The 27,264-nt window shown below is 52.2% G+C and overlaps 1 protein-coding gene across 1 annotated transcript in view; it reads left to right on the top strand.

The window, feature by feature from the left end:
* Positions 1 to 27,264, top strand: part of GABBR2 (gamma-aminobutyric acid type B receptor subunit 2) — a 408,186-nt gene that overhangs the window by 166,327 nt on the left and 214,595 nt on the right. Inside the window, exon 3 of the mRNA XM_075558989.1 lies at positions 12,291 to 12,461. Within this exon, the coding sequence (XP_075415104.1) occupies positions 12,291 to 12,461 (171 nt within the window). The remainder of the gene's footprint in view (positions 1 to 12,290; positions 12,462 to 27,264) is intronic.

Below are 27,264 nucleotides of genomic sequence, written 5' to 3'. Positions count from 1 at the left end.
TTGTAGAGATGACCACCGTGAGCTGAAGAGCTTGCTCCCTGCAGGGGTGCTGTCACCAGGCAGAGATGTCGCTGTAAATCAAGCACGCTCAATCCTAACCCCAGACTCAGGACTCCCTGCCATCAAGTCGGTTCCGACTCATAGCGGCCCCCATAGGACAGAGCAGAACTGCCCTGTGAGTTTCGAAGATTGTAACTCTTAACAGGAGTAGAAAGCCTCGCCATTCTCCCTAGGGAGTGGTTGGTGGTTTCGAACTGCTAACCTTGTGGTTAGCAACCTAACATGTAACCGCTACGTCACCAGATGACTTGCAAATCTGTAAAAATAATAACAGATCGTCTTGCTTGTAAGGAGCGCTGGCGGCACTGTGGACTGGGCATTGGCTGCTAGCCTCAAGGGCAGCCATCAAATCCAGCGGTTGCTCTGCGGGAGAAAGAGGAGGCTGTGTGCTCGCAGCATGGTTTGCTGTCCCTGCGACCTCGCTAGGGTTGCTATCAGTTATTGGGCAGTTAGCAAGCGGTGGGAGTGGGTTACACATTGAGCTGCTAAGTGCAAGGTCGGTGGTTCAATCCATACTCCTCTTTGGGAGAAAGATGAGCCTGTCTACTCCAGAGGGACTTCACAGTCCAGAAACCCAAGGGGCAGGTCTCCTCCGCCCTATAGGGTCGCTGTGAGTAGTAATCAACTCGATGGCCGGGGGGCAGGGGTGGGGTTGATATCGCATGTGCAGTTGTGTACACGTAGAATGTATGTCTTTAATGTTCTCTTAAACTTCTGGTGAAGGCTTCCTTCCCCCCACCCTTACCCCCCCCCCCCCCCAGCTGTGCAGGTGACAAACACAGGAAATAACGGATTACCTTAGAAGCCTCTTCGGTTTCCTCAGCTCCTTTGCACTTTGCTTTGAGCTGATGCCTTTAGGGGTAAGAAGCAGCCTTGTGCAATCACAGCTGTGAAGCCAACTGCCTTTTAATTACCGCACTGCAAAAAAGCATGTCTCCTCACGTCAATTTAGCACCTCTAATTCGTCGATAGGTAGAAACCGCATCTATAGGGGGGAAGGTGTGCTGAGGCCGGTCTCGATCCTGGCAGGGGAAGAGGATGCAGCATTTGCCCCTGCCGAGAACACATCTCCCAGCTCTGCAGGGCCAGCTCAAGGCCCCTGCCGCCAGTGAGACTTCCCGGCCTCCCCGCCAGTTCTCCCAGCACCACACGCTTGCTTTCTTCTTGGGCTGTGGGGTACAGCGGAGCGATTGGTGGCCAGGCCCATTTCACTGATGTCTCTGGACCCCTGGAGGGTTAGCTACAAGTCATCCCTGAGGCAGTGAGGGGAGAAGAGGAAATGGTGGGGAAGGGAGGTCAAAGGTTCACAGGATGTCTCCATAGCTTCGGCCTCCAGACAGGAACGCACTGCACCTGTGGTTCTCACAAGGATCCTGGCCGGGAAGAAAGGTAGAGGAAGGTGGGACTTGAGCCAAGCCCATCCCCTTGGACGGGCTATCACCAGGATGCTACACACAGCCCAGGATGGTCAGTTAGGGCTGCTTACGGAGGAAGCATCATCAGGTAAGATGGGCCACGAGGGAAGGACTCTGAGCCTGGTCAAGCGGACGGTGGACGCTCTTTGCGTGGAGATTTTGAAGAGTCAAAATGTCTACACACAACACCTACCTTTGCCGCAACCCAGCTGCAGGGACCCATACAGGTCACTGTTGTTCCCTGCGCCTCAGTTTCTCCACGTGGAGGCAAAGCCAGCCGTGCTTCCTCTACCTCCTCTCACCAGTCCCTCTTGGGGTTGTAGGTGCCGTTGGGTTGGTTCCAACTCACAGCGACCCGCCGCCGGCGGAACGAAACACTGTCCGGTCCGGCACCATCTTCACAACTGTCGTGTCTGAGCCCATTGTTGCGGCCCCTGGGGCAGTCCCTCTCACCGAGGGCCTTCCCCTTGGTCAATGTCCTTCTCCAGAGACTGGTCTGTCCTGATAACGTGTCCAGAGCACCTACCCTGGAGGCCCTGGGTGGTATGCAGATGGTAACCATGCTGGGTGGTGATCTACTTCCCAAAAACCAGCCCAGGAAAGCCCGTGGAACGAGTTCCACCCGGCACACACAGGTGACCAGGAGTCGGACTCACCTCATGGAAAACTGGCACCTGGCAGCTGCCCTCTCTGATGATCAGAACCTGCTGACCAGAACATGGCTTGGGGGGTGGGTGGTGAGAGCCGAACCCACTGGGTACCTCTGAGGAATGAAAACTCATCAGCAGGAGGGAGGTGGCATGGCCGCCCAAGTAGCTCCAGGCTGGGCTTTCTCAGACTACACAGGTTTAAAACCCTCCATCAAGTCTGTGGGCAATCTTCCCCCTCACCCTCTGCCCCCGAGCTTTTGTGGGAGCGGGGCTTTAAGAAGGACTGGCCCCGGGGACAGGCCATTCATTTTGCCTCATCAGCCCATCCATCTCCCGGGCCTTTATGTTGAGACCCACTGTGTCCAAACATTTTGGCCTGGGCTTTGGTGCAGTGGTGACCTGGCCCAAGCCTGGAGGGGCCTGGTTCCCAACACACACACAGCCCGGCACCTTTGTGAGCATCCTGGCACAGGCCATCGTGTTTTGTCAGAAGCTTCCTGAGAAAGTCGAGTTCCATTCATCTCTGCTGAAAGGAGCCCTGAATGACAAATACCTCCCTCGTTAATTACGGAAACAGTCAGCAAACCCAAGGAAAGAGATTAAATCGAGCAGAGAAAGAGCAAGCCGCCATCACTTCCTCGCCCCACTCCCATCTGGCCTGAGCTGTACTGGGCCCCGCTCCCCGCATGACCCTGTCCGCACACCCCCATCCCACCACCCTTCCTCCAAGCCAAGAGAAAACCAGGTCTGCTTCTTCCGAAAAGTTAAGTCCAGGTGCCAGAGAAAGAATTGTATGGAGGCGGGAATTCATCAGTGGTCCAGAGTTTGCGAAAGATCCTGAAGGGGGGAGGTGTGCTTACACTTTTCATTTGGGGTTGTACCTGAAAGAAAACCAAAACACAACGGCAATGACCTGAATAAATGAAATCTAATCAAACACATGCCCACACCAAACGAACACGCACCTCCGTCGTTCTCCTCGATGGCTGGAGAGAGTTCTGATCCATCACTTCCAGAGCTGAGACCAACAGGCATGCGGCAGGGGAAACGCCATGGGCGTCGTGCTCTCAGCTCATTTGTTCCCAGGGATGGGGCTTAGCCGAGGCTCCCGGTTCCATCAAGGGAACTTGTCTCCCTCCCGAACCAAACACAGTCGCAGTGCCATCGAGTCTCGGCCAACTCACAGGAACCCCGTGGGACAGGGTAGCACTGCCCCTGTGAGTCCCCAAGCCTGTGGGTGCTAGGGGGAGGAGAAAGCCCCATCTTTCTCCAGAGAATTGCTTGGTGGTTTCGAACTGCCGACCTCTTGGATCACAGCCCAAGGAGTAACCACTAGGCCACCTGGGCTCCTTGTAGTTGCCCTCACTCTCCTATTCTTCCCACAGTGTTGGTGATCCACTCCTGCAAATTAGCCAATGAAAATCCCCTGGGTCAGAGCCGACTATTGGCTGACACAGAGTTGTAAGCCATAAGGAAGACTCAGTCACTTGAATAGTAGACTCGGGTGTGTCAATGAGCATGACCACGACACAGGCCGGGGCGATGTTTGATGTTGTGGTACTGGGGTTGCCATGAGCTGAAGTTGCCTCCATAGCAACCGATAACAAGACCACAAGAAACAGGTGTGGCAAGGGGATCTTCTCACTTGGGGAGTAACACGGACGGCCTCTCCTACTCTGCTGGCTAAGTTTCAGAATGTTTCAGCATCTCCCAGGCCTAGCCATGGCCATCATGAATGATTGTTAGGTTCAAGAGCCCAGACGTCCTGACCTAAACTCTCTCCTGCATGATCTGCCTGATTCTCGGCAGCAGGAGCTAGGTCTGGGGCTTTTCCCATCTCCTCTGGGCCCAAGAGCCCCGAGCAAGGTGGACAGAAAGCGCCGTCTATGAAGTCAAAAGGCCTGCTCTTTACTTCCTTCCTGCCCGTGCAGCGTTAGCCCCTCTGCTGGTGCGTGCTTTCCTCGTGGTCAAGTGGACGATGGTAGTGCTTACCCCAGAGGACTGCTTGGACAGTGTGTCTCCCCAAGGCAGACGTGTGCTCATGAAAGTCTGGGCTGGATGGCTTATTGGGTGACATCTCTTCATCCATCCATCCATCATTGTCTAATAGGATTTGCACTCAGTCATATTAGAGAATGGACTTCGCTGGAGGGGCGTAGGCTAAGGGGCTGAACAAAAATTGAGCTCAGACAGATTGTGGGGGCTCACCCCGCATGCAAGCCCTCCTCCAGAAGCACAGCATTGAGCGAAGGCTCTCTGGTGAGCCTAAGAGTAGTGCGTGTGGTGGGCCTTTCACATCTGCAGAGCTCTATAGTCCGTAACGCTCTCTCCCATCCGACGGCATCTCTCCTCGGCAGGCAGGCCAGGGATTACGGTCTTAACCTGACAGAGGAGAAGGGTTTGAGTGAGTTGCCCAAAGTCACAAGACTAGCATGAGGCAGAGCTGAGGTTTAAACGCGTGATCTTTGGCGTCCAGGAGTCTGAATGGCTAACCGCTGCCTTTGCCAGGGGCTTGCTTCATTTCTGAGGGCCTGTGCTTGCGAACTTGGCTTAGAGGCACGGAACCTGCTCCTCGGTTAGGAGGTGTGACCATGGGGAAATTTTTCTTTCTTAGTCATGGTAAAATTCACATAGCATGAAATTAGCCATTTGAAATGTTTTCAAATGTGCGATTCAGCGGCATTCCGAACATTGGAAACACTTAACATTTGGCTCAGAAAGAAGCAAACTGTCCAGAAAAAGCAGAGGAAGAGATCACTGTGAGGCTGATCTAATGTCGGATAAAGGAGAAAACCCTGCCAAGATGTTTGACATCCTTAATCATGTGCAAAGGAACATGGGCTCAGCAAAATGGGGGTAGGGCAGTCTGAGATAAGTGATGGAGTCGAAATGAACATAATCATAAAGCAAAAGGGCAGCTGCGGGTCAGAGTCAGCTGGATGGCAGTGAGAAGACGTAGAAAACAGAATCATAGCACAATATAAACGTTAGAGACAATCAAGTTCAAAACTGGGCCTGCTGAAAGGCAAACGGCCATTCTCAGGAGAAATAACCTCAATGTCTAGCAGGTCTACGCAGAGCAACATAACCAAATGATAGTTAAGAGGTGCAAAGCCATGTATTAGTGAAGTGCCGCTTTACCATCTCAAGACTAGCAAAAATGACTGAAACCTGCTGTGCATATACACCCTAATAAAATAGAACGCGTCTACGCCCCATTTACCGACTCTCTTGCTATCCAACGTTCTGCGTTGACAATAGTCAAAAGTCTACCAGCCGACAATGTCGCTTATTAATGACATACTCTGGCAGTCGTGCCATGATGTAATCTGACAGTTATGTAACATGGAACGATGTAGCCGTCTTCCATTTTGTGACCTGAATTGGTCATCTTCCGTTTTCACATCACACAACACGACTTTTTAAATAATGAATGGCCCTTGGGGCCTAACCTTGTCTGTAAGTGAGAAGTGGGTGGAAACTACAATAGTTTTTCAGAATGCAGAGGACAAGGACCACGCAGAGAAATTGTGCAAGAAACTCTGTCAGATGAAGATTTATGGAGGCTGGGGAATGAAGGGATAGCATACAATTACGCAGGTGCTCCAGAGGAGAGAGAAGAACATAGAAATACATCTGTCCATCCTAGTGTGTTTTTTTAAAAATAATTCCAAGAACAAAGAAAAAATCCTTCAGGCATCCAAATAGAGAAAACCTACAAATGAGCAACAATCAAACTCACCCCAGATTTCTCCTATGCATCACTTGATAGAAAACCATCCTTGGAAAACATAGCATCTCAGAGGGGGAAAGTGGTAGCCTCAGAATGTTCTGCTCAGCCATGATCTTCATTGGAGGACCATCCTGGGCAACTTTCAACCTCTTTCCCTGCTTCAACCATGAGGCAAAATGAACAAACCCAGGAATTAAAAGAGTAGATGCGTATGCTCAGTCCATGTACCAGAGGGAGCTAACAAAGAAGCAGCAGCAGCATAAGGAAGAAAATGAACGAACCCAAGTATTTATTACAGCAAAAAGATACCTGTTTTTAACAACCTCCCATGTGTTCTTTTTAAGAATACACTTAGGACCATCTTAATAGACTACAAATAAAATGACTATCAAAGATATGACAAAATGCAAGCAATACTAAAGCAAAGTTAGAATATTAATGCTCAACAAGATATAGCTTAAAGCAAAAAGTAATCAATGACAACGAAGTTTATTTTACCTTGATAAATATCTCAATCTTCTTTCAAGAAATATCGATCAAGTGCCTGCTATTCACACCATTCAAAAGTATATGTGTTAGTCTGGGAACTGTAGAGAAACAAATCTGCAGAAACTCATGTATAAGAGAGAGTTTCATATAAAGGTTAAGTGAGAATCAAGAGAACATCCCAACCCAGTGCTGCCCAAGCCCACAGGTTCAACATTAACCCATATGTTCAACACCAATCCACAAAGTCCTCCATCTCACAAAACAGATGCAACAGTACCGACTGCAGGAGGAAAGCTGAGTCAGTGAATGTGTAAGCATCTCAGCACTGGCAGGGGTCTCCACACGGCTGCTCCAGCACGCAGGGCTGCATCGGGGTAGGTCCATGTGGCTTCTCCTTTGGGATGTCCTGCAGGAAGTGAGCCGTGCCAACTAAAGTAGAAAACTGGCTAAGGCAGCTGCACCCTGGTCCGACCCTCAGAGAGCAAGAGACCCGAGAACTAGAAAGGCGAGGCTCACTGAGCCATTTATCTCTCCGCCCTTCAATTAACCCCACATGTGTTTATCGGCCAGGTTGGCACAATAAACTAACTACCTTGATATATGCTGCTGGAAATAAAGATATGATCATGAGGGCATCTACACTCTGTTCAACAGAAAAATCAAAGCATCTGAAGCAAAAGCAGAAAGACCTGGGGAAATGATCAGAGATGATACTAGAGAAAAGTGATAAATCCCTGGGCTTTAGTAGATCACGCAAACAAGAACACAAAGCATGTGTCTTGATCATACACGCAACGGCACCAGAACACACGCTACATGCATGCTAGGTATTTAGTCCTGCTGGGTGCATGTGATGAGTATATCCAAGGGGTCCACGAAGTCTAATACTTTCTACAGCTTCTGGCTCCTTTTCCAGCCACCATGGAATGTGCATAAACATTCATCGTGCATTAGGCCCCAAGGAAAACTTCAGTAGATCCTCCGAACACACGCTGCATCTGCTCGATTCTCAAGACAATGCAGTAGCTAGAACTAAAAGCAATAGCAAAATCGCTGCAAGAACTCTTCGGCCAGCCACAGCCTGTTTTGAAACGAATGTGGTTGGGTGAAATGAGGCAGAAGAGCCCAAAGTTGGGTCTTTAAGTGTTTCCAGAGGCTCCGTGAGTGTTCTCGGGGAGAATGGCCAGGCGAGAACACGGCAGGTAGCTGGGACAATGAGCACTGGTATATCAGCCTCTTTCAGACTTAGACTGAGTCTTGCTCCTACTTCTTATTGACTGTGGTGGCTATCTCCCATCTCTGCATATTCAAGGGGCTCCTTCTGCGTATTCAAGCCAGAGCTGTGGAGTTGTTTCAGTGGATCTTCATTGGTTGGCAAGTTTTTAAATAATGCCAATGCCTGGGCCCAAGGCATTCCGACTCGGTTGGTTTGAGTGGGGCCAACTCAACAGATTCTCGGAAAATCTCCCCCAGGTGATTCAAGTGTGTGGCCAAGACAGAGAAACCCCCCCCCGCCCCCCGCCGCTGCCCAAGCTAGGTGGTGCCCCCACGCTGAAGTTCAGCAGGGCTGCTAGTTACCTGTGGTTTTTGTCCGTGGAGGAAATTTAGGAGGCCAAAGCCAGAGGAACAGTGATTCAGAGCAGTCTAATCAGAGTGTGCATTATCGCAAATGGTGCAGAAAATGTCAGTGCCAGTTAATACTTTGCACCCAACATGATTTACACTCCGGGCATAGACTGTACTCCAAGCGCATTGTCAACACAATGGGCCGTTTGCTCACTGAGCAGGCACCGCTGTAATTACCTAAGGGGCAAACATATGAAGCTGTTCGAGCAACAATTAATTGTGGACCTGGAACTAATGGGACAATAACGGTGAATTGTCAACCAGAGTGTGATTCAGAAATCACATTTTAAAAACCAATATTTTTCCATATTGTGTGAGATAAGCATTTTTTGGATGGGGATGGTTCATAGAACATCCCTGCTCCTAAAATAGTTGTTCCCCAATTTTTCGAATAGCTCCTTCTTAGACTGGTGAGCAGAGCGGGCGACACTGCTGCTTCAGTTGTGAGGGAAAAAAACCCTCATGGTTAGGGATGGTCCCCACTGCCGCCCCTGCACCACCCATTGATGTCCTGTTGACCCCAAATCACGATGACTCCAGGTGTGTCGCAGTAGATGTCTGTTCCTGGCTGATGTGGGGGTAAGCAGATCTCCAGGCCTTTATTGCCTCTGAGTGAACTTGAACTTGAACCACTGACCTCATGAACTGTTTGCACCTCCCCAGGTCTTCATAGGGATAAAACTCAACACCCAACTCACTGCCATCGAGCCATTTCCAACTCCTTGTGACTCTGTAGCAGGTGTCCATGGCTGTAAACTGCTAAGGCGACCCAAGTCACAGTGTTCTCCCTGGGTGGGCTGGTGGGTTTGAACTGCTGACCTTGCAAGGAGCAGCCAGCTTACTGGATAGTCCCACCATGGCTCCCGTGGGGATGTAGAGAGTGTCTAGCTCACCCACCCACTTCCTGGGCCTAAATCGCACCTGCAGAGAAGGGTGCTGGCCTGCTCTGCTTTCCAGGGTCTTCCTTGTGAATCTGTTGGAAGCTATCTTTTCAGAAATAGGTAAGCAACTGCACACAACTCACGCAGAAACGTCTTCATAAGGCTCATGGACACTTTACGGCCTCCTGTACAAGCCAGCCCGTGGAGCTAGGCTAGGATCCTCTGTGCTCTTATTAGGGGGTCCTTGGTCCCGGCTTGCACACTTCCAGAGCCAGGACTCCCACTGCTGCCAGACTTTTCATGGCAGGACAGCTCTGACATTGGCCTCTCTGTGCCTTCTTCTCATGGGCCCTGACGCTACCCAGAAGTGTTTTCCCAGCCATTCTACCTCGGATTCTTAACAATTCGGGGGACCCATCTCTGGGGGTGCGGAGGAATCTTAGAAACGGGTTCTTAGAGATACTTCTAGCTCCAGGTAACACTGTTGCGTGGTCCGCTCCACTAGGTAGGGTCTGTTGAAGCTGCGGAGTGGACAGAGGAGCTCCAGGGAGTGAGGACTGTGATTGTCCAGCGCCCGAGCCAGCCCGGGGGAGAGGACGAAATCCTTCCTGCCCACCTCTGCAAAACCTCGGGGTGAAAAGGACTGCTTCTGGGTGACAGGAGAGATAGCAGACAGCAAGGGCCGGGGTGCCAGGCTGTGGCTCTCCAGACACTGGGGCCAACTCTGGGAGGTGTCATGACTGTAGCTCTTGCTGCGACCACCAGGTGGTTTAGAGAGAATGCTGGTGCCTCACTTACCACCTGGAGATCAAAGATTTTAAGGCGGGAAGGAGAAAGGGATGGGAAGGAGGGAGGACTAGGTAATATCCCAAAAGATTCTTTTGTAACCTGAGGGGGAATGACCTTTCTTAGTATGACACAAAATCCAAAGACAGTGATAACATTCAGCCACATTAAATAAATAAAAACAAAAACTTCTGCTTCACAAAAGCCGCCATAAACCTGCCATCTCAGGGAGGGGCACAGAGAATCGGCAATTCTGTTCAAAGGGACTCTTTCCTTAATATTGGCCTTTCCTTCTGCAGTCAGACAAGGAAAAGACTAAGAGCCCGCTGGAGACTGGGCAAAGGACGGGAAGAGTCTGCAGAAAGGAACCACAAAGATGCCCCCGAAGAAGAGGTGGTCAGCCTCACCGTGGCAAGATAGATGCTAGTTATCAGCAGGGCTTCCAACGGTTCGTTCCAGGTCGAACTTCTGCTGCGAGTTGGCATTTCCACCGGATATACTGGAGCTGAATCTACATTTCAACAGGAGTCCCATGTGATGGTGTCTGTTTGGTAGATCTGGGTGGAAAAGCAAACGTGCAGGAGGAGGCTGAGCTGGAATAAACTGGTTCAAAGCCCTGGTTATAACTAGAACAAGCTGCTGGCTGGTTGTCAGGGTGGTGGTGGTTCTTACCATCACCTTTGAAAAGCAAGGCGTTTGAGGAGCACCCCTGTGTGTGGAAAAGCAATAGCCCCATAAAGTGATCAGTCACAGCAGGAGGCAGGCCTGCCTTAGAACCAGCGACCACTTGACACCCTAAGGCCAGCTGTGAAACTCAGAAGGCAGGAAGGAGGGATGAATGGGGAAAGGTCCACCCAGGGAGGAAGTGCAGAGAGCAGTTACACTGTGGGCCTGCCATCAATGTCACAAAACAAAATGTGTATGAATTGTTGGATGGCCGATGACAATAAGGTGTACGCTTGGTTTCTGTTGTTGTTGTTGTTGGTTTTTAAGCAACTCCTAAAATAGAGCATCAAGCAAACCACGCTCACTGACATCGAGTCAAGTCTGCCCATGGGTTTCCAAGACTGTAAATCTCGAAGGGAGCAAGCAGAAAGTGGCCTCTTTCTCCTGCAGAGCAGTTGGTGGTTTCAAACTGCTGACCTTGCAGTTAGCAGCCCAGGGCATAACCCGGACAACTAATGAGCTCAGGAGCCCTTGGTGGCACTGTCTGATAAATGTCGGGGTGCTAACCGAAAGGTTGATGGTTCAAACCCAGCAGCTGCTTCAAGGGAGGACCGTGGAGCTGCCCGCTTCTGTGAAAGATGCCCAGCCTCCGTCAGAGTAGACTTCATGGCAGTGGTTGACTAGTTCATGACCACATTGGAAAAAAGGTTCCACCTATGCAGAAATGCATATCATTCCAGTTTTCCGTGATAACCCATGATAAGTGTTTTCTTTATCTCTGTCGACAAGAATGTGGTAAAATTTGCCCTCTAACTTTAGACATGGCTGAAAGATATGCAGATTGGTAAATTCAATTTGTGACGAGGTTCTGTCGTGTTTGTGACGAGGTAAAGATGAGGCTTTCCACTCCCACAAAGATGCACAGACTCAGAAGCCCAGAGGGACACTTCTACCCTGTCCTATCAGATCACTGTGACTCGATGGCAGCGAGTTGGAGAGTGGTGAGCTCTGAAGAGTTCTTTGCATGAGGCAGGGGGCTGAGTGTTCTATGACTAACCCAAACCGAAGGGTTGCTGGGTTGAAACCGCTCAGAAGAGCCTTTTTCAAAAGACCTGGCCATCTGCTTCCACACGGTCTCAGCTTTGGCGCTCACTTCTGCTCAGCCCACAGGGGTCAGCATGGGCCGGGAAACCCCCGCCAGGTGATTGGGAGGGGGTTTCTGTCTTGTATTATGAAATCATTAAAAGTTCATATCCTTTGCAATTTCAATCACAGACCCTACCCTAAGAAAGCCGCCTGATACCGTCCAAAGATACCTGTAGACTACTAGGCCAGCAATGGCAAATCGGAGTCCCTGGGTGGCATACCTGGTTATGCTCAGGACTACCAAGAGAGGGATGGGCAGGTTAACCACCTAGAATTGCCACAGAAGACAGGCCTGGCAGTCCGGGCCTGAAAGGGCTCACCCAGCTCCAAGAGCCCGATGGAGCAGTTCTGCCTAAGCCACACAGAGTGGCCTGGAGTCAAGAATCAACTCAATGGCCACTAACAGCAAGGACACATCAGAACAGCTTAAATGTCCCCACATGGAGAAGGACTCGGTAAAGGGCTGGAAGGTTACTCAACTATGGAAATGTTTGCAAAGGGTGATATTGGTGGGGGGGGCAACTCAATTGGATATGTATCTCAAGACTGTCTAAAAAAGAAATATCTGCTCCCCCCCCCCAAAAAAAAAAACTACAACACAAATGGGGTCAGGGTGGGGAGAATAGATAATTGGTTGTTTTCATCTCTTCTGATCTTTTTACCTTTGGGCGATTTTTGCCTTTCTACATTGTCTTTTTATGATTATACATCGCTTCCCCGTTACAAAACTTTACCCACCTCTTGCTCCCGTCGATTTGTCCCAAGCTAAGGTCTATCCCCTTAGGCCAGAGCAGCGAGGTCCCTCAGTCAACAGCGCTGTCTCTTTTGTGTTTTCCAGCTTTCTTTTGCTGCGACCACGCCTGTCCTGGCAGACAAGAAAAAGTACCCCTATTTCTTCCGGACGGTCCCCTCCGACAACGCAGTGAACCCAGCCATCCTGAAGCTGCTGAAGTACTACCAGTGGAAGCGCGTGGGCACACTGACGCAGGACGTGCAGAGGTTCTCCGAGGTATGCCCAGCCTCCCAGCCAGGGCCCCTCGGCTGACCCACAGAGGGCAGGGGCTCGGGGCTGCTACGAAGGCTTGTTTTAGCAAGGGCCAGGCTGTTTCCCCTTGAAAATCCAAGGACCATGTGCATGGAGCTGGTGCAAACCTCCCCCCCCCACCAGGATTGTTCAGGGGTCGGATTTCCCTTCTGGTTGTTCGTTTCTGGCACACCGGCGTGGTTCCGCCCCTCAGCGAGTTGCCTCTGTACAGATGCTGTCCTGTGGCTGCGTGCGGTTGCGTCCTCAGAGGCGGAGCGGAATTGCCCCCCGAAGGTTTTTTACGCTGTGATCCTTAGGGAAGCCCATGGCCAGGTCTTTTCTCCCACAAACCCACTGAGTGGCTCTTACCCACCAGTCTTTGGGTGAGCGGCGGAGTGCTTAACCGCTGTGCCACCAGGGCTCCTGCAAGGCCCGTCATGGGCGTTTAAAATGGGCTTGCGCTGCTAAGAGGGCCTCTCGGAGAAGAGCTGGCTTACAAACACAAGCCCAGGGTCACCGTGGGGTGGGCGGCTGGTTTTGTGTTCACATCTCACATTAACATAGAATTTGAGTTTTTTTGTTTAGTTTTTGGGCAAAATGTAAACAATGCCCAAACTATTAAAAAGGCAAACAAACAAAGTCACTGTCATCGATGCCGAGTCATAGTTAACCCCATGGAGACTGTCACTCTTTGGCAGCCTAACTCGTAACTGCTGTGCCATCAGGGTTCCGCCCAGAGGACAGTTAATGACAAAGTCCAGTGTGACTTCCCTTCCCTGTAAATCCTCCTCTTCCCCAATCTGGCCCCTGCGCACAGTGTGCTGTTTGTTTGCCTACAACTTCTGTCATACATGTTTTTGAAAGTGATACAAATTCATACTACAGGTCTTGCTTTTTCTCTTTAGAAGAGATTTTAGAGATCTCAACTGGCCTTCTTCTCCTGGGTGGCATGGTGTTTGGCCAAGTACATCCATCAGCCCTGACTTCCCAGCGGGTCAGTGCTGGGTTGCTAACCAGAAAGTCAGCAGTTTGAACCCACCAGCCACGTGTTGGGAGAAAGAAGAGGCAGTTTGCTTCCGTAAAGATTACAGCCTTAGAAACCCTGGGAGCAGCCGCGTCGGCCCTGATAGCACCACTGCGGGTCCCAAATGCCTCGACAGTGGTGGGTTTGCATACACAAGCTGCGTGAACAGCCTTTGATAACACACTCAATGCCACAGCACAGGTGGGCAGCTACCTGCCCCATGATGGGGGGGGGGGTGCGAGGCATGCACCTGCCAATACTGCAGTATACACACACCTGCCACTGCCACAGCACAGGGGGCCACATCTCCTCGTGCCTGCTTGTAAGTCTTGGTAAAAGATTCTTAGGAGTACAACTGTTGGGTCATTTACCTTTCTGAGAGGAACTGAGCTCTGCAAAGACTGTTCCAATTTCTGGTCCCCCAGCAGCTTTAGAAAGTCCCATTTCCACACAGCCTCGTCCACAGGGGACTGTAGCAGATCTTACACACACACACACACACACACACACACACACACACACACACACACACACCTCATTTCAGATGAGTGCAAAATTGCCACCTGTCCTCTGCCATTTGTGTTGTGTAGCTGAGGTTCCCGTCCCTCCCAGGTGTGCGCTCTGCACTCGGGAACCCCCTGAAGGCAGGACACCCAGGGTGTGCTGGGCAGCCCTGAACCTGTGCTGTGTGGGTGTATTCACTCTCTGGGGTCACTGTGACAAATAGAAATTAATTAGGGGGATGAAAGCAACACAGGTGAGTTCTCTTGCCACTCTGGAGGCTCAAAGCCTGAAATCAAGGTGTTGGCAGGACCTGGCTCCCTCTGCAGGGTCACGGGAAGACTCTTTCCTTTCCTTCTCCTAGTCTTGGGTGGCTCGTGCCATCCGTGTCATGTGGCTTAGTGTCTGTGTCATGGGATTTAGGTCCCCCTGGTCCAGTGGGACTTCATCTTCAATGCATGATTTCTAAACGAGGTGACACTTTGAGGTTCCAGGTGGACACGGATTTGGGGGTGTGGGCGGAGATATTAACGAGACCAGTGTGGTGGGGACATGCTTGGGTGCAGGTTTTCAGGCAAACCTAGGAGCATGGGCCAGCAGGACTCAACTGAGGGAGGAGCGGCCAGGGAAGAGGGAGAGGCTGGAGGGGTTTAGGAGGAATGGGGTCCTGGGGGTGACAGGTGCTGCCTGTGGGTCCCACTCGGCTCTGCACTCCACCCACCTCCCCTGGACTCTTGTCCCCATGTCACCCAAGAGGAGGAGCTGCGTGATGCCTTGGCTGTGTGGTGTCAGGACAGCCACCTCACTTCTCTGAGCTGCAGCCTCCTCCCCAGTAGAACGGAGCCCGTGATCCTTCTCAGGGTTCCTGCCAAAACCGAACGAGTCATGGGTCTGAAGGGGGTCCGTGAACGGCAAGGCCGGGCACAGAGAGAGGCTTCCCAGGCTCAAAGAGCAGAGATTCGTAGCCTCGCGGTGGTCGCTACCCAAACAGGGCAAACTTTTCCCAGGCCCCAGGGCCTCCCTTCCCTCCTCTCTGCTTTTCAGGCCCCAGGAAGGAGGCACAAAAGGATCTTCGTCTCCACTGGGAGTCGGTCACTCCTTGCCAAGCACGGCGAGGAGGGCACTGCTGGACGGCTGCCCTTTGCAGCAAGGACGGGTGCTTTGGAATGAGTGTGAAGCAGGTTGCTGGCAGGGGTGGGGGGGTGGGAGGGGTCAGTCCCTGGAACTCTGGATCCTGCAGGTTTGGGTGCAACTAGCTTCTTGTCTAGTAGGATCTTTGGTCCTCAGAGCCTGGGGGCTCTTAGCAGCACCTCTCCTAATGCCCTCAATGTACAGAAGAGGAAACTGAGGCCCAGAGAGGGGGAGGGACAATGTCTCCTGAAGTTGTGAAACGTTATTCACAGAGAAGTCAGACTGAGACCCCCGAGACACTAGTCCCATTCCAACCTCTCCATCCACAGCTTCCTGCAGTCATACGGGAGATTCCTGCGTGTAACCTTGGGGCTTCAAACCGGTTCATTCCGTTTCAAACCCCTGCTGAGATGCTGCTTTCCCACCCCAGGCAAACTGAAGCAGAACCTCCACTCACAAGATGCATATGTCAGAATGACCCGGGTATCTGTAAGAATCACCTGGAGAGCCCGAGCCAGGTGATCTGGATGGCACCATGGGTTAGGCATTGGACAACTAACCAGCGGGCTGGCGGTTCAAACCCACCAGCTGTGCTGGGGGAGAGTCATGAGACTGTCTGCCGCCATAAAGATGTACCGAAGCCTGATCGGGTTGGCGTGGCTCTGAATTGCCTAGCTGGCAGTGGCAGTGGCTGTGGCTTGGGGTTTTCTAGCTGGCGTGGAAATGTACATCCTCAGCAGGGGGCAGAGGGTGGAACAGGTTCATCCCTGGTGTAAAAGCCTGAATCAGTTCTAGGGAGAAGCCTGGATCCGGACGGGGGTCGAATACTGGACAGACTCCCAATCATTCTCACCGCCAGTCACCTTGATAGGACAGAGGAGGGGAAAGAGCCTGAGTCCAGGCAGGGCTGGAAGCCTGGTCCTCGGCACAGCTGGGCCAGTGGTTTCTCTGTGACCAGGTGTGGCCAGTTGGGTGCTACCTTTCCATCTCTGCCCAGCTGTGGAAGGCTTTCCACCGGGATTTTACACAGCATCTCAGCATGAAGCCTCCTTCCCAAGGACAGGAATTGCTGGCAGGGACCCCTCTTGATTGAAATCACTCAGTCCAGCTGACTCCTCTTGAGGCCCAAGGGCTTTGGCATCTCGGCCCCGCTGTCTGGGCTACAGGGCTGGAGTGCAGACCCTGGAATCCCGCCAGGGGCTAACAGCTTTCTGTGAGTGCAGAGGAAACTGGATTCCTTTTATGAAAGCGGTCGATCAGCTGGGCTAAGCACTTCTGTCCCGGACTGGGGCGCTGGGACGGAAGTCCAGCGAAAGGGGCTAGGGTGGAAACCTTCATGCCAGGGTGTTGATGACCAGAGCAGCAGGACTGTGGAAGAGTGCCCAGTCCCTGGGCCTCGAGGCCACGTGACCTAGAGACTGCTGAGAACTTACTCGACCTCTCTGACTCTGGGGTTCTCAAGTCCGGAGAAGCTGCTGGGGCTCCTGAGGAAAGCTGGCGGTGGAAAAAGTGGAGCTTGCCTGGCCCTGCCTCCTCTTGATCAGTGCAAATATAATGCTGATGGAGGAAGGGCTTGGTGCCTGATGGGCTGGCCTTTGGCCCATGGTTATCAAACACAGGCTGTGACTCCGGCCAATCCCTTGCCCCATGGAGATCTCTTTACCTCCCATATGAACTGCGGGTGGTCACGCCTACCTTACAGGTGGTGGGGCCGGTGGGGCGGAGAGGGTGTGTGGGGAGGGGTGGGGTTGAGGTGGGTGTGTGTACATGGGTTTAGGGGAGACAACACAAATGTCAGACCTCATCACAAGAAGCCTACTGCTTGGGGATGCATTCTAGAAATCCTTTCACTCAAAAACCAAGTCAACCGTGCGGCCACTCTGCCCCAAGGTCTGGGGCATGGGGGGGTGGGGTGGGACTGTGCTGTGGAGGGACACGGAGGAGCCAAGCTGCCCTTGGACTCCCAGGTGTCCTGCTTCCTACATCACAGCCCTATTCTGACTGCTCATAAGAAACCCCGCTCTGCGGGGGCAAAGGGTAGGGTGGGTGTGGGCTGTGACTGCACAGTGACCTTTAAATTGCAGAAAATTGGGTTTTTGACCGTTTCATTGAGCTCCGGTTAGCACACTGCACCGTCCGGTTCCGTGGTTTGTGGTGGGCCGACACAGCTGTGCTGCTATTGGTGGCTCGGTGGACTGGGAACAGAGAGGTCTGCGATTCAAGTCCAGCAGCTCCCCTGGGGGAGGAGGCTGCCTGGAGAGTTACAGTCTCAGTAACCGATGAGAGGGTTTAATTTGGGTCGAGAGTGGGGGTCTCCGTCGGCACAGGCAAAGCCCTCCTCCACCGCCCAGGCCCCCTCTCTGATGCCTTAGCTTTGCCTGCTCGGGAAATCCTCTGTGACGGACTTAGGCTATAGGGAGACATCTGTGACTCCTTTCCTTTGAAAATTGCCACTCCAATTCTTTCCTTCACCGTCTTTTAACTCTTTGTGGTGAAGCTGGCCAGCGTGGCCTGTGGTCAGCGACTTGGAGCGCTCTGCTCCTCCTTGCCTGTCGCAAGCCTCACTCGTCCCACCTCCTCCCTGGCTTCCTGTTCCTCCCCTTCCTCTCTCCTAACCCTCAGCGCTCTGTCCCTGATCCCAATGGTTGATTGTTCTAGAGCAGTGCTTCCTAAAGTGGGTGATACCGCTCCGGTGCGGGGTGTGGTGCTGGAACAAGCCAGAAGGGCTGAAAAGCAGATGCCTATACCTGACCCTGGATGGGGGGGGGGCTATAGAACAGAAGGCTTGCATGGTCTGGGGGTGCTCGGAGGGATTTTTTTCTGAGACGGGAGCAGTAGGCCGAACAAGAGAACCTATGGTCTCAGGCGTGTGCACCTCCATAGGGTTGCGCTTCCCTTATAAACCTGCCTGTGCTTTGGGTGAGAATTGTGCCCCGGGAGGGAGTTCAATTCCAGACACAAAGGTGCCCCTGGGCCATTGTCTCAGGGGTCTACCAGTCTCTATCTGACCCGCAAGCCGTTTCCTTCGTGACAGTGAGTCTTGCTCCACATTCGTCTTCCACTGGATCCGGCCCTGCTGTGTCTCACTTCTTCCATTTAGCACCAGGTGGCTCAGGTCCATACAGGTTGTGGGAGGTATCCGTGTCAGTAGTTTGTTCAAAGTAGGTGAGGCGAAGTACCACCCTCTGTATGTCTAAGGAGCATCTTCCCAGATAGATTTGTTCGTTCTTCTATCAGTCCAACACCATCATTCAAAGGCATCGATTCTTCTTCAGTCTTCCTTACACATTGATCCAGATCCTGAGACCTGCTAAAGGTTAGCAGTTAAACCATCCTTGCCAAGAAGTTCTTTTGAATCTCCGTCCTATGATGCAACTCACCGGTTCTCTAAGTGCCCTTGGAGAAATCACCCCACTCTCCTTGGCCTCACTTTCCCCCCCTGTCAGATAAGGGAGTTGGGCCAGTTGACCTCGGATATTCCCTTGAGACTAGGACAGGGGTCTCAGGAGCTACGGCCCTCAACCCTGGCCTCGCTGCTCCCGGGAGTGGGTGGCTGTGAGAATGACTTAGCCTCTTTGTGCTTCGGTTTGCGATACAAATAGTAACATCATCTACCTTCTGGGGTTTGTTGAGAGGTTTGTGTAAGATACATGGAGTATAAAGAAAATGGCCCGGGTCATAATAAGTACCAAACAAAGGAGTTTTTATTTTCGGGATCATCTAGGACCTGAATCCTTAGCCCATGGCTGTGCCTATTCCAGAGGAACCCCATCAGGAGCGGCCCTCTGCTCCCCCCCGTGCAGCCTCTGAGACCCCCTGCCTGGTCCTCTGAGATCCTGGGGCGTCTGGAGCTGACCTTTCCATTTCAGAGGTTTTGCTCAGATGGCAGATGCCACGGAGACCCGAGGTGTGCCTACAACCAAAAGGTCGCCATCTGCACGCCTTTCTCTTCAAAGCAACTGCCCTTCCAAGGCCCTTTGAAATTGCCCCTCTTACCTGGTTTCCATCTGTCCACCCAGAGGCTCCCCCAGTCAACCCCTCTAACGTTGCTCTTACCGTGACCGAGCCGGAAAGGCGCCTTTGTGCTGGCGTGTGATCTAGAGTCAAGTCATTACCACTGCCAGCCCTTCCCTGCTGCTCCGACCGGGGGTGGGCTCTTTAGCACAGCCTGAAAGGCCCTTCGTGCCCACCCCACCCCCGTGGCTTCCTTCTCCGTCTCCCTGTCCCCTCCTCCCCCGTGGAGCGGCCACACGGCACTGCTGGCTTCTCTCTGCCTTGCTCCTCCAGCCCCTCCTCCTGCCAGGCCGCATCAGGTGCGCCTCCTCCTGGGCTTCTCCCTGCACAAGCTCTGCACAGGAGGCAGCAGGATCCGCCATCTGTGTCCGCTCTGTGCCGCCACCACCGTGCTGACGAGCCCCGTGGGTGTCTCCTGGCCTTGCACAGTGCCTCGGCGACAGGGTCTCAGATAACGCCTCCCTCCTCCAGCCCTGATTTCAGGCAGAAGCGTCTCTCTGTGGTCCCCAGTCAGCCTGTCCCCAGCGGGCTGGGGGTGGGTGAGATTCGGAGTGTGGAGGGTGTGGATAATTCCAGCCCCGTGCGTGGGTTCTGTTAGACCCACCCTCTACCCCAGCTCACTTCTGCCCAAGCCACTGGGTACCGCCGCCCCCCTTCCCACCCCCTGGAAGATAGACCTGCAGTCATCTCATCGCCAGCCTCTTTGGATGTGAAGTTGTTGGCCGGTGGGAACTGAAGATGTCTGCAGAAAGCACTGGCCAGCCCGCTTGCCAGGCCCCCCAATGGCTGGCATGTGGTTGCTTCCGTATGAAATGGGCTTGGGTCTTTGGCATGCACACATTTCCGTCTGTGTCTGCCTTCTGTGTGTTGGCTTTGCCATCTTGGGAAGTTCATTCTAAGACCAGAAACCCCTGGGGGGTTCCAAGTCTGTAACTCTTCAGGGGAGTAAGAAGTTACATCTTTCTCCTGAGGTGTGGATGGTGGATTCGAACCGCTGACTTTGTGGTAGCAGTCCAACATATGGCCACTTGGCCACCACAGCCCCTTTCATTCATCCTTCCTGGGCCAGAATGACTCAGCGCAGTCGTTCCCAAAGTGGCCCCCAGACCTGTAGGATCAGCAGTCCCCAGACCTGGACCCAGAGCATATTATCAGGCCCCATTCAAGACCACGGAATGGGACACTCAGGGGTGGGACTCAGCAATCTGAGATGCTCAGCCCCCAGATAGTTCTGAGGCACGCCAGCATTTGAAACATGGACTTCCTAGGTGGCACACACGATGAAGCACATGACAGCTAACAGAGAGGTTGGTGGTTCAGACCCACCCAGAGGCACTTGACAAAAGGCCTGGAGACCTGCTTCCAGAAGGTCACAGCACTGAGCACCCCGCGGATACAGTCCCACTGGACATGCAGGGGTCGCCGTGAGCCAGTATCTACTTGATGTCACCAGTTGCTTGGGGGGAAGGGGGAGAATCAGGCATTCTTCAGGTGAGACTGCTGTGCTTCTAAGCCCCCTGCGCCTGAGAAAGGACAAGCACACCCCTAGGGCTGAACGCGCAGAGGCGTCCCCCAGGCTGCCAGTGTAGGTGTGGTCAGATCACTTATCCTTAAGAGGCGGGAAGTGCTTCCGGCTGGCAAGTGGGCTGGTACAGTGGCGGGGCATTTCTTTCAAGCCCTGACATAAAGCAGATCTTCAGTGGACCGGACTCTGAGGTTCCTTTGGGGTCAAGGTTCAGAGCCCTGGAAGCCTCAGCCTTCTGAGTCCAGGCCCCATGTGGACAGGTTCTGGGGCTCAAGCAATACCTGTTCACTCAGGTACACTTCCCCAGAGCAAACCACCAGCCGGCCAGTAGGTTCCCAGCTTACCATCTTGTCCTTGTGCAAGACCTTTCAGGTGGGTGCCCACCCTTGGGACCCTGGGCTTCCCAGACTCCCCTGAGTCTGGTGACCATTGTGTGCATAGTGGTGGTCATGGCCAAGGCTGACCTCCAGACAGGCTCCTGGGTCTAGCTCTGAGTCTCTCTTCCCGGGGACAATGCAGGGAGTGGGGCAGCACCTCAGTAGTGTTGTACATGGTAAGAGCTTGGGACTTAGGGTGCTTCCTCCACAGCCCTCCACCCCGGGTCCTCAGAGGGGAATCACCTGCCCCCACATCAACACCCAGAGTGATGAGTTGCAGTCAAGTACGCCCCATTCATGAGGGTCCCCGGCTGGCAGACAAGACCTGTGCTCCGTAGGGCTTCCAACAGCTCATTTCTTAGGAAGGAGATTGCCAGGTCTTTCCTCCCAGAACATCTCAGTCTGCGAGCTCCACTGGAGCCTAGGCAGTATCACAGTAACACTCAGCCTCCGCTGGCAGGGGGGCAGTGTCTGGGAATCGAACCCAGGTCTCCCACACGCCAGGCAGGACATCCGTGCTGAACCGCCTGGCCCTTCGTGGAATGCTCTCACACACACAGCCCCAAAACACACACCCACAGCAAGACAAGGCATCGTCTCTGCCTTCTGGAGCAGACCCGCGGCTGAGGGGTGGCAGTTGTCCACATGCACCCAGCTTTACACCTGCCCCAGGCAGAGAAGTCTGGAACTAGTAATCTCCCCCAGCCCACATGCCCCACCCCCCCCACCCAACTGCAGAACGAGGCCTCACTGTGTCCTGGTGAAGCTCCTCCCCGGCCCCCTGGTCTGTATTTAATACTGAGCGTGATTCCACGCCATTCCCACACCGCTCCTACTGCACGCGCCGTCCAGCGAACTTGGTTTCAGCCGGGCCTTTTGGCTAATGTTGGGCGGTGCATCGTAGAGTGTGTGGGTTCCCGGAGCTATTCCGGAACATTCTGCCTTTGGTGTTTTTTTCCTCCCAGGGCCCATCTGCCTGCTGGGTAGTGCCAGAGAGGCATGAGGAGAGAGTGGCATTAGGAAGAAGGCGGGTGGGGCCTGAGGACCCGCTGGGGGCGCCTGGAGCTGGCCGGTCCGATATGCAGGATCGGAAGGGAGAGTGGGCTGGGCAGAAGCGGGCCTTCCTATTTAAACTTCACTGGTCCGCATTGGGGGGCCCCAGGAGGTTTCTGAGCTGGTAGCATGCTGAAGGACAAACTTGTGGGGCTGTCCAGAGGTCAGGCCCCCAGTGGAGGGTGGGGGGTTGGGGCTCACTACAGTGATTCAGAGGAAGAAGAAGAAGATGATCATTACAATCTCCTGGGTGAACTTTGTATTCTCTTTGTTTCTATTTTTAGTCTTTATTTTTAAAATATGACTTTTATGTCACCCCCATGGTGTTTCTTTCATGGGAAAATACAGAAAGGCAAAGAGGAACACTAAGACCCTTGCCGCCGTCCTACCCTCTGGCGGGTCCTTGTTCGCACCAGGCACATGTCTTCAGGGGGGCGGGGTGCCCGTACACCTCCACGGACTTCCACAGACAATCCCAGGCTCACACTGAGCGACCCAGTGGGATGGCTTTCCCAGGTCCATGTGACTCAGAATGGTGCCTCTCCTGCCACATAAACTGCCCCCACCCCACCCCGTGCTTCAGACCCCTCGGTGGTGCCTTGCTCTGGGCTTTGCTTCAGTCTCACTGATCCTACCATCTGCTCCCCTCCTTCCCATGACCATTGTTCTGCAGAAGTTCTGCCCATGGATGGCCTTCTGAACTGGGGTTCAGAATCTGGCACACTGGTGAAATCTCTGCTGCCTCAAGGAATTGGAAGTGGAGCGGTGTCCTCATTTGATAGGGCTTCCGTCACAAAGAACCAGGAAGCTGTTGGCTTAAAATGGCATGTACCGTGCCTCCGGGCTCGAAGTCCAGGCTCAGGGTGGCGGTAGGGTCATCCTCCCTCTGAAGGCGGTAGGAGCTCCCACAGCTCCTGCTAGCTCCCTGGGGTCCTTGGCTTGTGGCAGCATCACCGGCTGTCTGCCCCAGTGTCATGTGACCAGCTTCCCTCTGTCCATCTCTGTGTCTCCTCTCCTCTCTCAGAAGGACACCACTTTTATGGGATTCGGGTGCGCTAGTGGCACTGTCAGATAAGTAGTAGACTGCTAACTCCAAGGTCAGGAGTTCAAATGAAACGATCTTCACAGCCTCCCAATAAGTAAATAAAAACCAAACTCACAGCCAAACTCAATTCTGACTCATAAAGGACACAGTAGAAGTGCCCCCGGTGGGTTTCTGAGACAGGAAACCTTTATGGGCGTGGAAAGTCTCAGCTTTCTCCTGAGAAGCACCTGGTGGTTTCAAACTGCTGCCCTTGCAATCGGCAGCCCGGTGAGTAACCCTAGATTCACACCCTTCTGGAGGAAGCCCTAAGGAAGGTCGCTGTGAGTCAGAAGAGACCCAATTTCCAAACAAGGTTACGTTCACAGGTCCCGGGGTTAAGACATCAGTGTATTTCGGGTGGGGCAGGGAGCACAAGTCAATTCTTAACAGATGGAAAGTAGACGCGTGTTCTCTGTCGCCGTCTCTATTGGATCTGTTCAAAAACTTCAACTCCGCTCTCACTCGCTGACACTGGACCCATCCCAGCTCATCTCTACCCTGCGGGCCAGTGAGACCGCCTCTGGGGGCTAAGTCTTTACAGGAGCAGAAAGCCTCGCCTGTCTCCCATGGAGTCCTCAGTGTGGAAACACTGACTCTGCAGTTAGCAGCCCTCCGCCGTCACCTTCAACACCTCCAGGGGCCCTTCAAGCCCACAGGTGGGCCATAATTGACTCCAGAAAGCTCCCATTCGTGAGCATAGATCTAGTTGCCAGTCTTTCTTGGTGCAGTGAAGTCGTGCATCTTTGTGGGGACCTCTCAGATCATTTTCCAAGGAGAGAAATTCTTCGAAATAGGCCGTGCACATTTTTGAGCCTCTTGGTTGCCCGTGCCAAGTTGTCCTCCAGAAAGATCATAGAAAGTCTGAGTTTCTAAGTGGTGTGTGCTCGGTGCCAACACCATGCCCTTTTTTATCCTTGGCCATTGCTATTTTAATTTGCATCCCTTTGATTAGCAATGAGATTGGATTTATTTCTTCCTAAGAATCGCTCGCGTCTGTGTCTCCTGTTCTTGATGGACTGTCCAGGTCGTTGGCACGTTTCCCCCATTGAAGGGCTCTTTTTCTAACCGCTCAGAAAAGACCTGCATGAAGTAAGGACATCAATCCTTTGTCACAATTGCAGATTTTCTCAGAGTGTTTCATGTGGTGTTTAACTTTGTTTATGATGTTACTTGATGTACTGAAATGTTTTATTTTTGTGTAAAATATATCAAGATATTTCTTTCTTTCTTGTTTCGCTTCTAACATTAGTAGTCTGAAGGCCCTTATCTTTCCTAAGAGTGTTCTGAATAGTCACCTCTATCTTCTTCTAGTACTTTTATATTTTTTAATTTATCTCCAATTTCAGCATTTGAAATATCAGAGCTTTCTTTCACCTGCTGCGTAGTCAGTCCATTTCCCTCCAGCGTTTAGTTAAATTCTCTTTCTTCCATTTGTTGGAGCCCTGATAGCACAGTGGTTACCTGTTCGGCTGCTCATCATTAAGGTCGGGAGTTCAAAACCACAAGCCACTTGGTGGGAGAGAGAGCTGAGGCTTTGTACTCCCGTAAAGAATTGCCGGTTCAGAAACCCACCGGGGCAGTTCTACCCTGCCCTCTAGGATTACTATGAGCCAGCATCAAGCCGATGGCCATGAACTTTCCATGCATTTGAAATGCCTGTGCCAAATGTGGTCCTTGGAAAATAATATATTACATGCAGTGATAGTCCCGCCGTCCAATTCCGTTTCTTCCAAACTCATGTTCACGTACTGAACAGTTGGAGAACCAGACATATTTCCCCCAAAGAAAGGAAGGGTAGTCAACTAATTTTGGGTCTGGGTCCCCCAAATTATTCTTATAAGTTCCTTTTTCCAGGACTTTAACACCATGTGAATAGCCCTAGTTTGTAGAAATACCCCCTAACACATCTCCACACAATAAAGGCAGCACATTAAATATCCAACCACAGTACAGTAGATTTTGTCGTTTAGTTGCACACAGGTACTTGATTTTCCTTGGCCTGGAGGCTTCCTGGCGTACTGGGCGCGAGGGAGAACGTGGGGACTTGGACGGAAAGCCTCCTGGAATGACTGCTGGCAGCATACCCAGTGGGGTGTCTGCTCCTGCTTTTGGTTTTGTTTTTCCATCTTTTCTCCCCCCTTCGATGGTGTGGGAGGTTTTGTGGTTAGTGGTCTCACACCTTTCGCTACCTTGGCTGCTTCCGTCACTTTTTTTTGCTTTGCAAAAATTGCGATCCTGTCCACGTAGCCATGTTGTAGTCGGCCGCCCACTCGACAGGCAGTGACCTGATTGACGTGTCCCAGGGATGTCCGTCTTGTCTTCGCACAGTTCTCCGTTTTCCTCTGAGCTTTGCCGCTGGCCTCCCTCGCTTTCTCTGTAGCCACGGTTACAACATTTTTACGGAAATACGGTTTCCAAAAAAGCACAGTGGTGGATGTTTTAAGGTGTCTGAGCAAGAACGGCACTTAGACTAACGTCACACCCCACCCCACCCCCAGGTCCCTCTGTGATGGGGCGCAGGACTCACTCTCGGCCCATACGGGTTTCTCAAGTCTGATGTTTGTTTCCTCTCTTGAGTAAAGTTGCCAATGCCACGCTGATTTTTTCTGAACTTGGCTGTTCAAGTAGTGGAAACTTTGAGCTTGGCCATTTGACAACCAAGCCATCACTGGGCTTGGGTGCTTCACACCGAAGTTATGCAAGAGAAATATAATGTAAGGTGCTCATATGATATTTTTAAAAGTAAAAGCAAAACAAGTAAAGTCAGATTTAATAATATATTTAACACAATGCATCCCAAATATTGTCATGTCAACAATTGGCATGAGTCACATCCCAAGTACTTAGTCACCCACTGTGGTCAGCGGCCACCATACTGTACAAGGCAGCTGTAGATTTAGACTGCTTCGGAGAGTTGATCTGTTCTCTTCATCTGGTTTGGAAGTGGTGTCCCAGTGCTGCCCGCAGCGTCGCTGCATCATGTTGTTTAATGACTACATCTTCCTGGCCTTTGTTCACAATTATCTTTACTTCATTAATTCGGATTTAAGAGGTTCCAAAAAGTGTCCTCCATGCTTTCATTTGAGTTTTGGTAGCTCTGCTTCACGGCGGTAGATGTAGCATCTTTACAACACTGAGTCTACCCATTCATGATCATGGGACCTCTCTCCACGCAACAATTTTGATTGAGTATTTAATAAAGATTTCTCACTCTTGCATATTGGTCTTTTCCATTTTCCGTTAGTATTTTCAGGTGTCCGGTTAGGGTTAGTTATAGGATGGCAAGACTTCATCTCAGACACGATGGACATGTGACGGGCGAAGAATATTGGAAGGATCACGGACTGCCAGAAGAACAAACGGACCTGCCTCTGGAGAAGTGGCGTCTGAATGCCCCTTAGAAACGAGGAGGGCGGGGCTGTCTCGCAGACTGTGGACTTGATATCTGGAGATATCAGTCCCTAAATGGATGGTCAGTGGAAATGAGACACCGCCTCCGTGAGATGGAGTGACACGGTGGCCACACCAGGGGCTCGGAAGTCACGATCTGAGGGCAGAGCTGGCCTGGGCAGTGCTTTGTTCTGTTGCAGGAGCTGGAACCAACCTGGCGGCACTCAACACCACCATCAATCGTGTTATTTCTCACGATTCGGGGAAATGGAGAAGGAGCCCCGGTGGCACCGTGGGTTACAAGTTGGGCAGCTTATCATGCGGTCAGCAGATCAAGTCCACCAGTCGCTCCCAGGGAGAAAGATGAGGTTGCCTGCCCCTCTGCAGAGTTACATCTTCCAAACCCCAAAGGGCAGTTCTTACTCTGTCCTACAGGGTCGCCGTGAGTCAGAGCTGGCTTCGTGGCAGTGACTTCGCTGTGTCTTGTTTTGCTTGTTTGTGTGTTTGTTCGGGGATGGATCTATTCCTTGGCATCATCAAGTGACTACTGGCAGGATACAATAAAGCTGTCCATCTTTATAGACATACCTTTTGACTGCCCATACGAAGCTCTTACGGTTGGGGTCATTGTTCCTGGGTGTTCTAGACGAGAACATGGAGACCTGCTGCACGGACTCCATTTGCTTTTT

Source organism: Tenrec ecaudatus, chromosome 10 (genome assembly GCF_050624435.1).
Source record: "Tenrec ecaudatus isolate mTenEca1 chromosome 10, mTenEca1.hap1, whole genome shotgun sequence".
Classification (NCBI taxonomy): Eukaryota; Metazoa; Chordata; class Mammalia; order Afrosoricida; family Tenrecidae; genus Tenrec; species Tenrec ecaudatus.
This window is presented reverse-complemented; position numbering and strand designations above follow the sequence as displayed.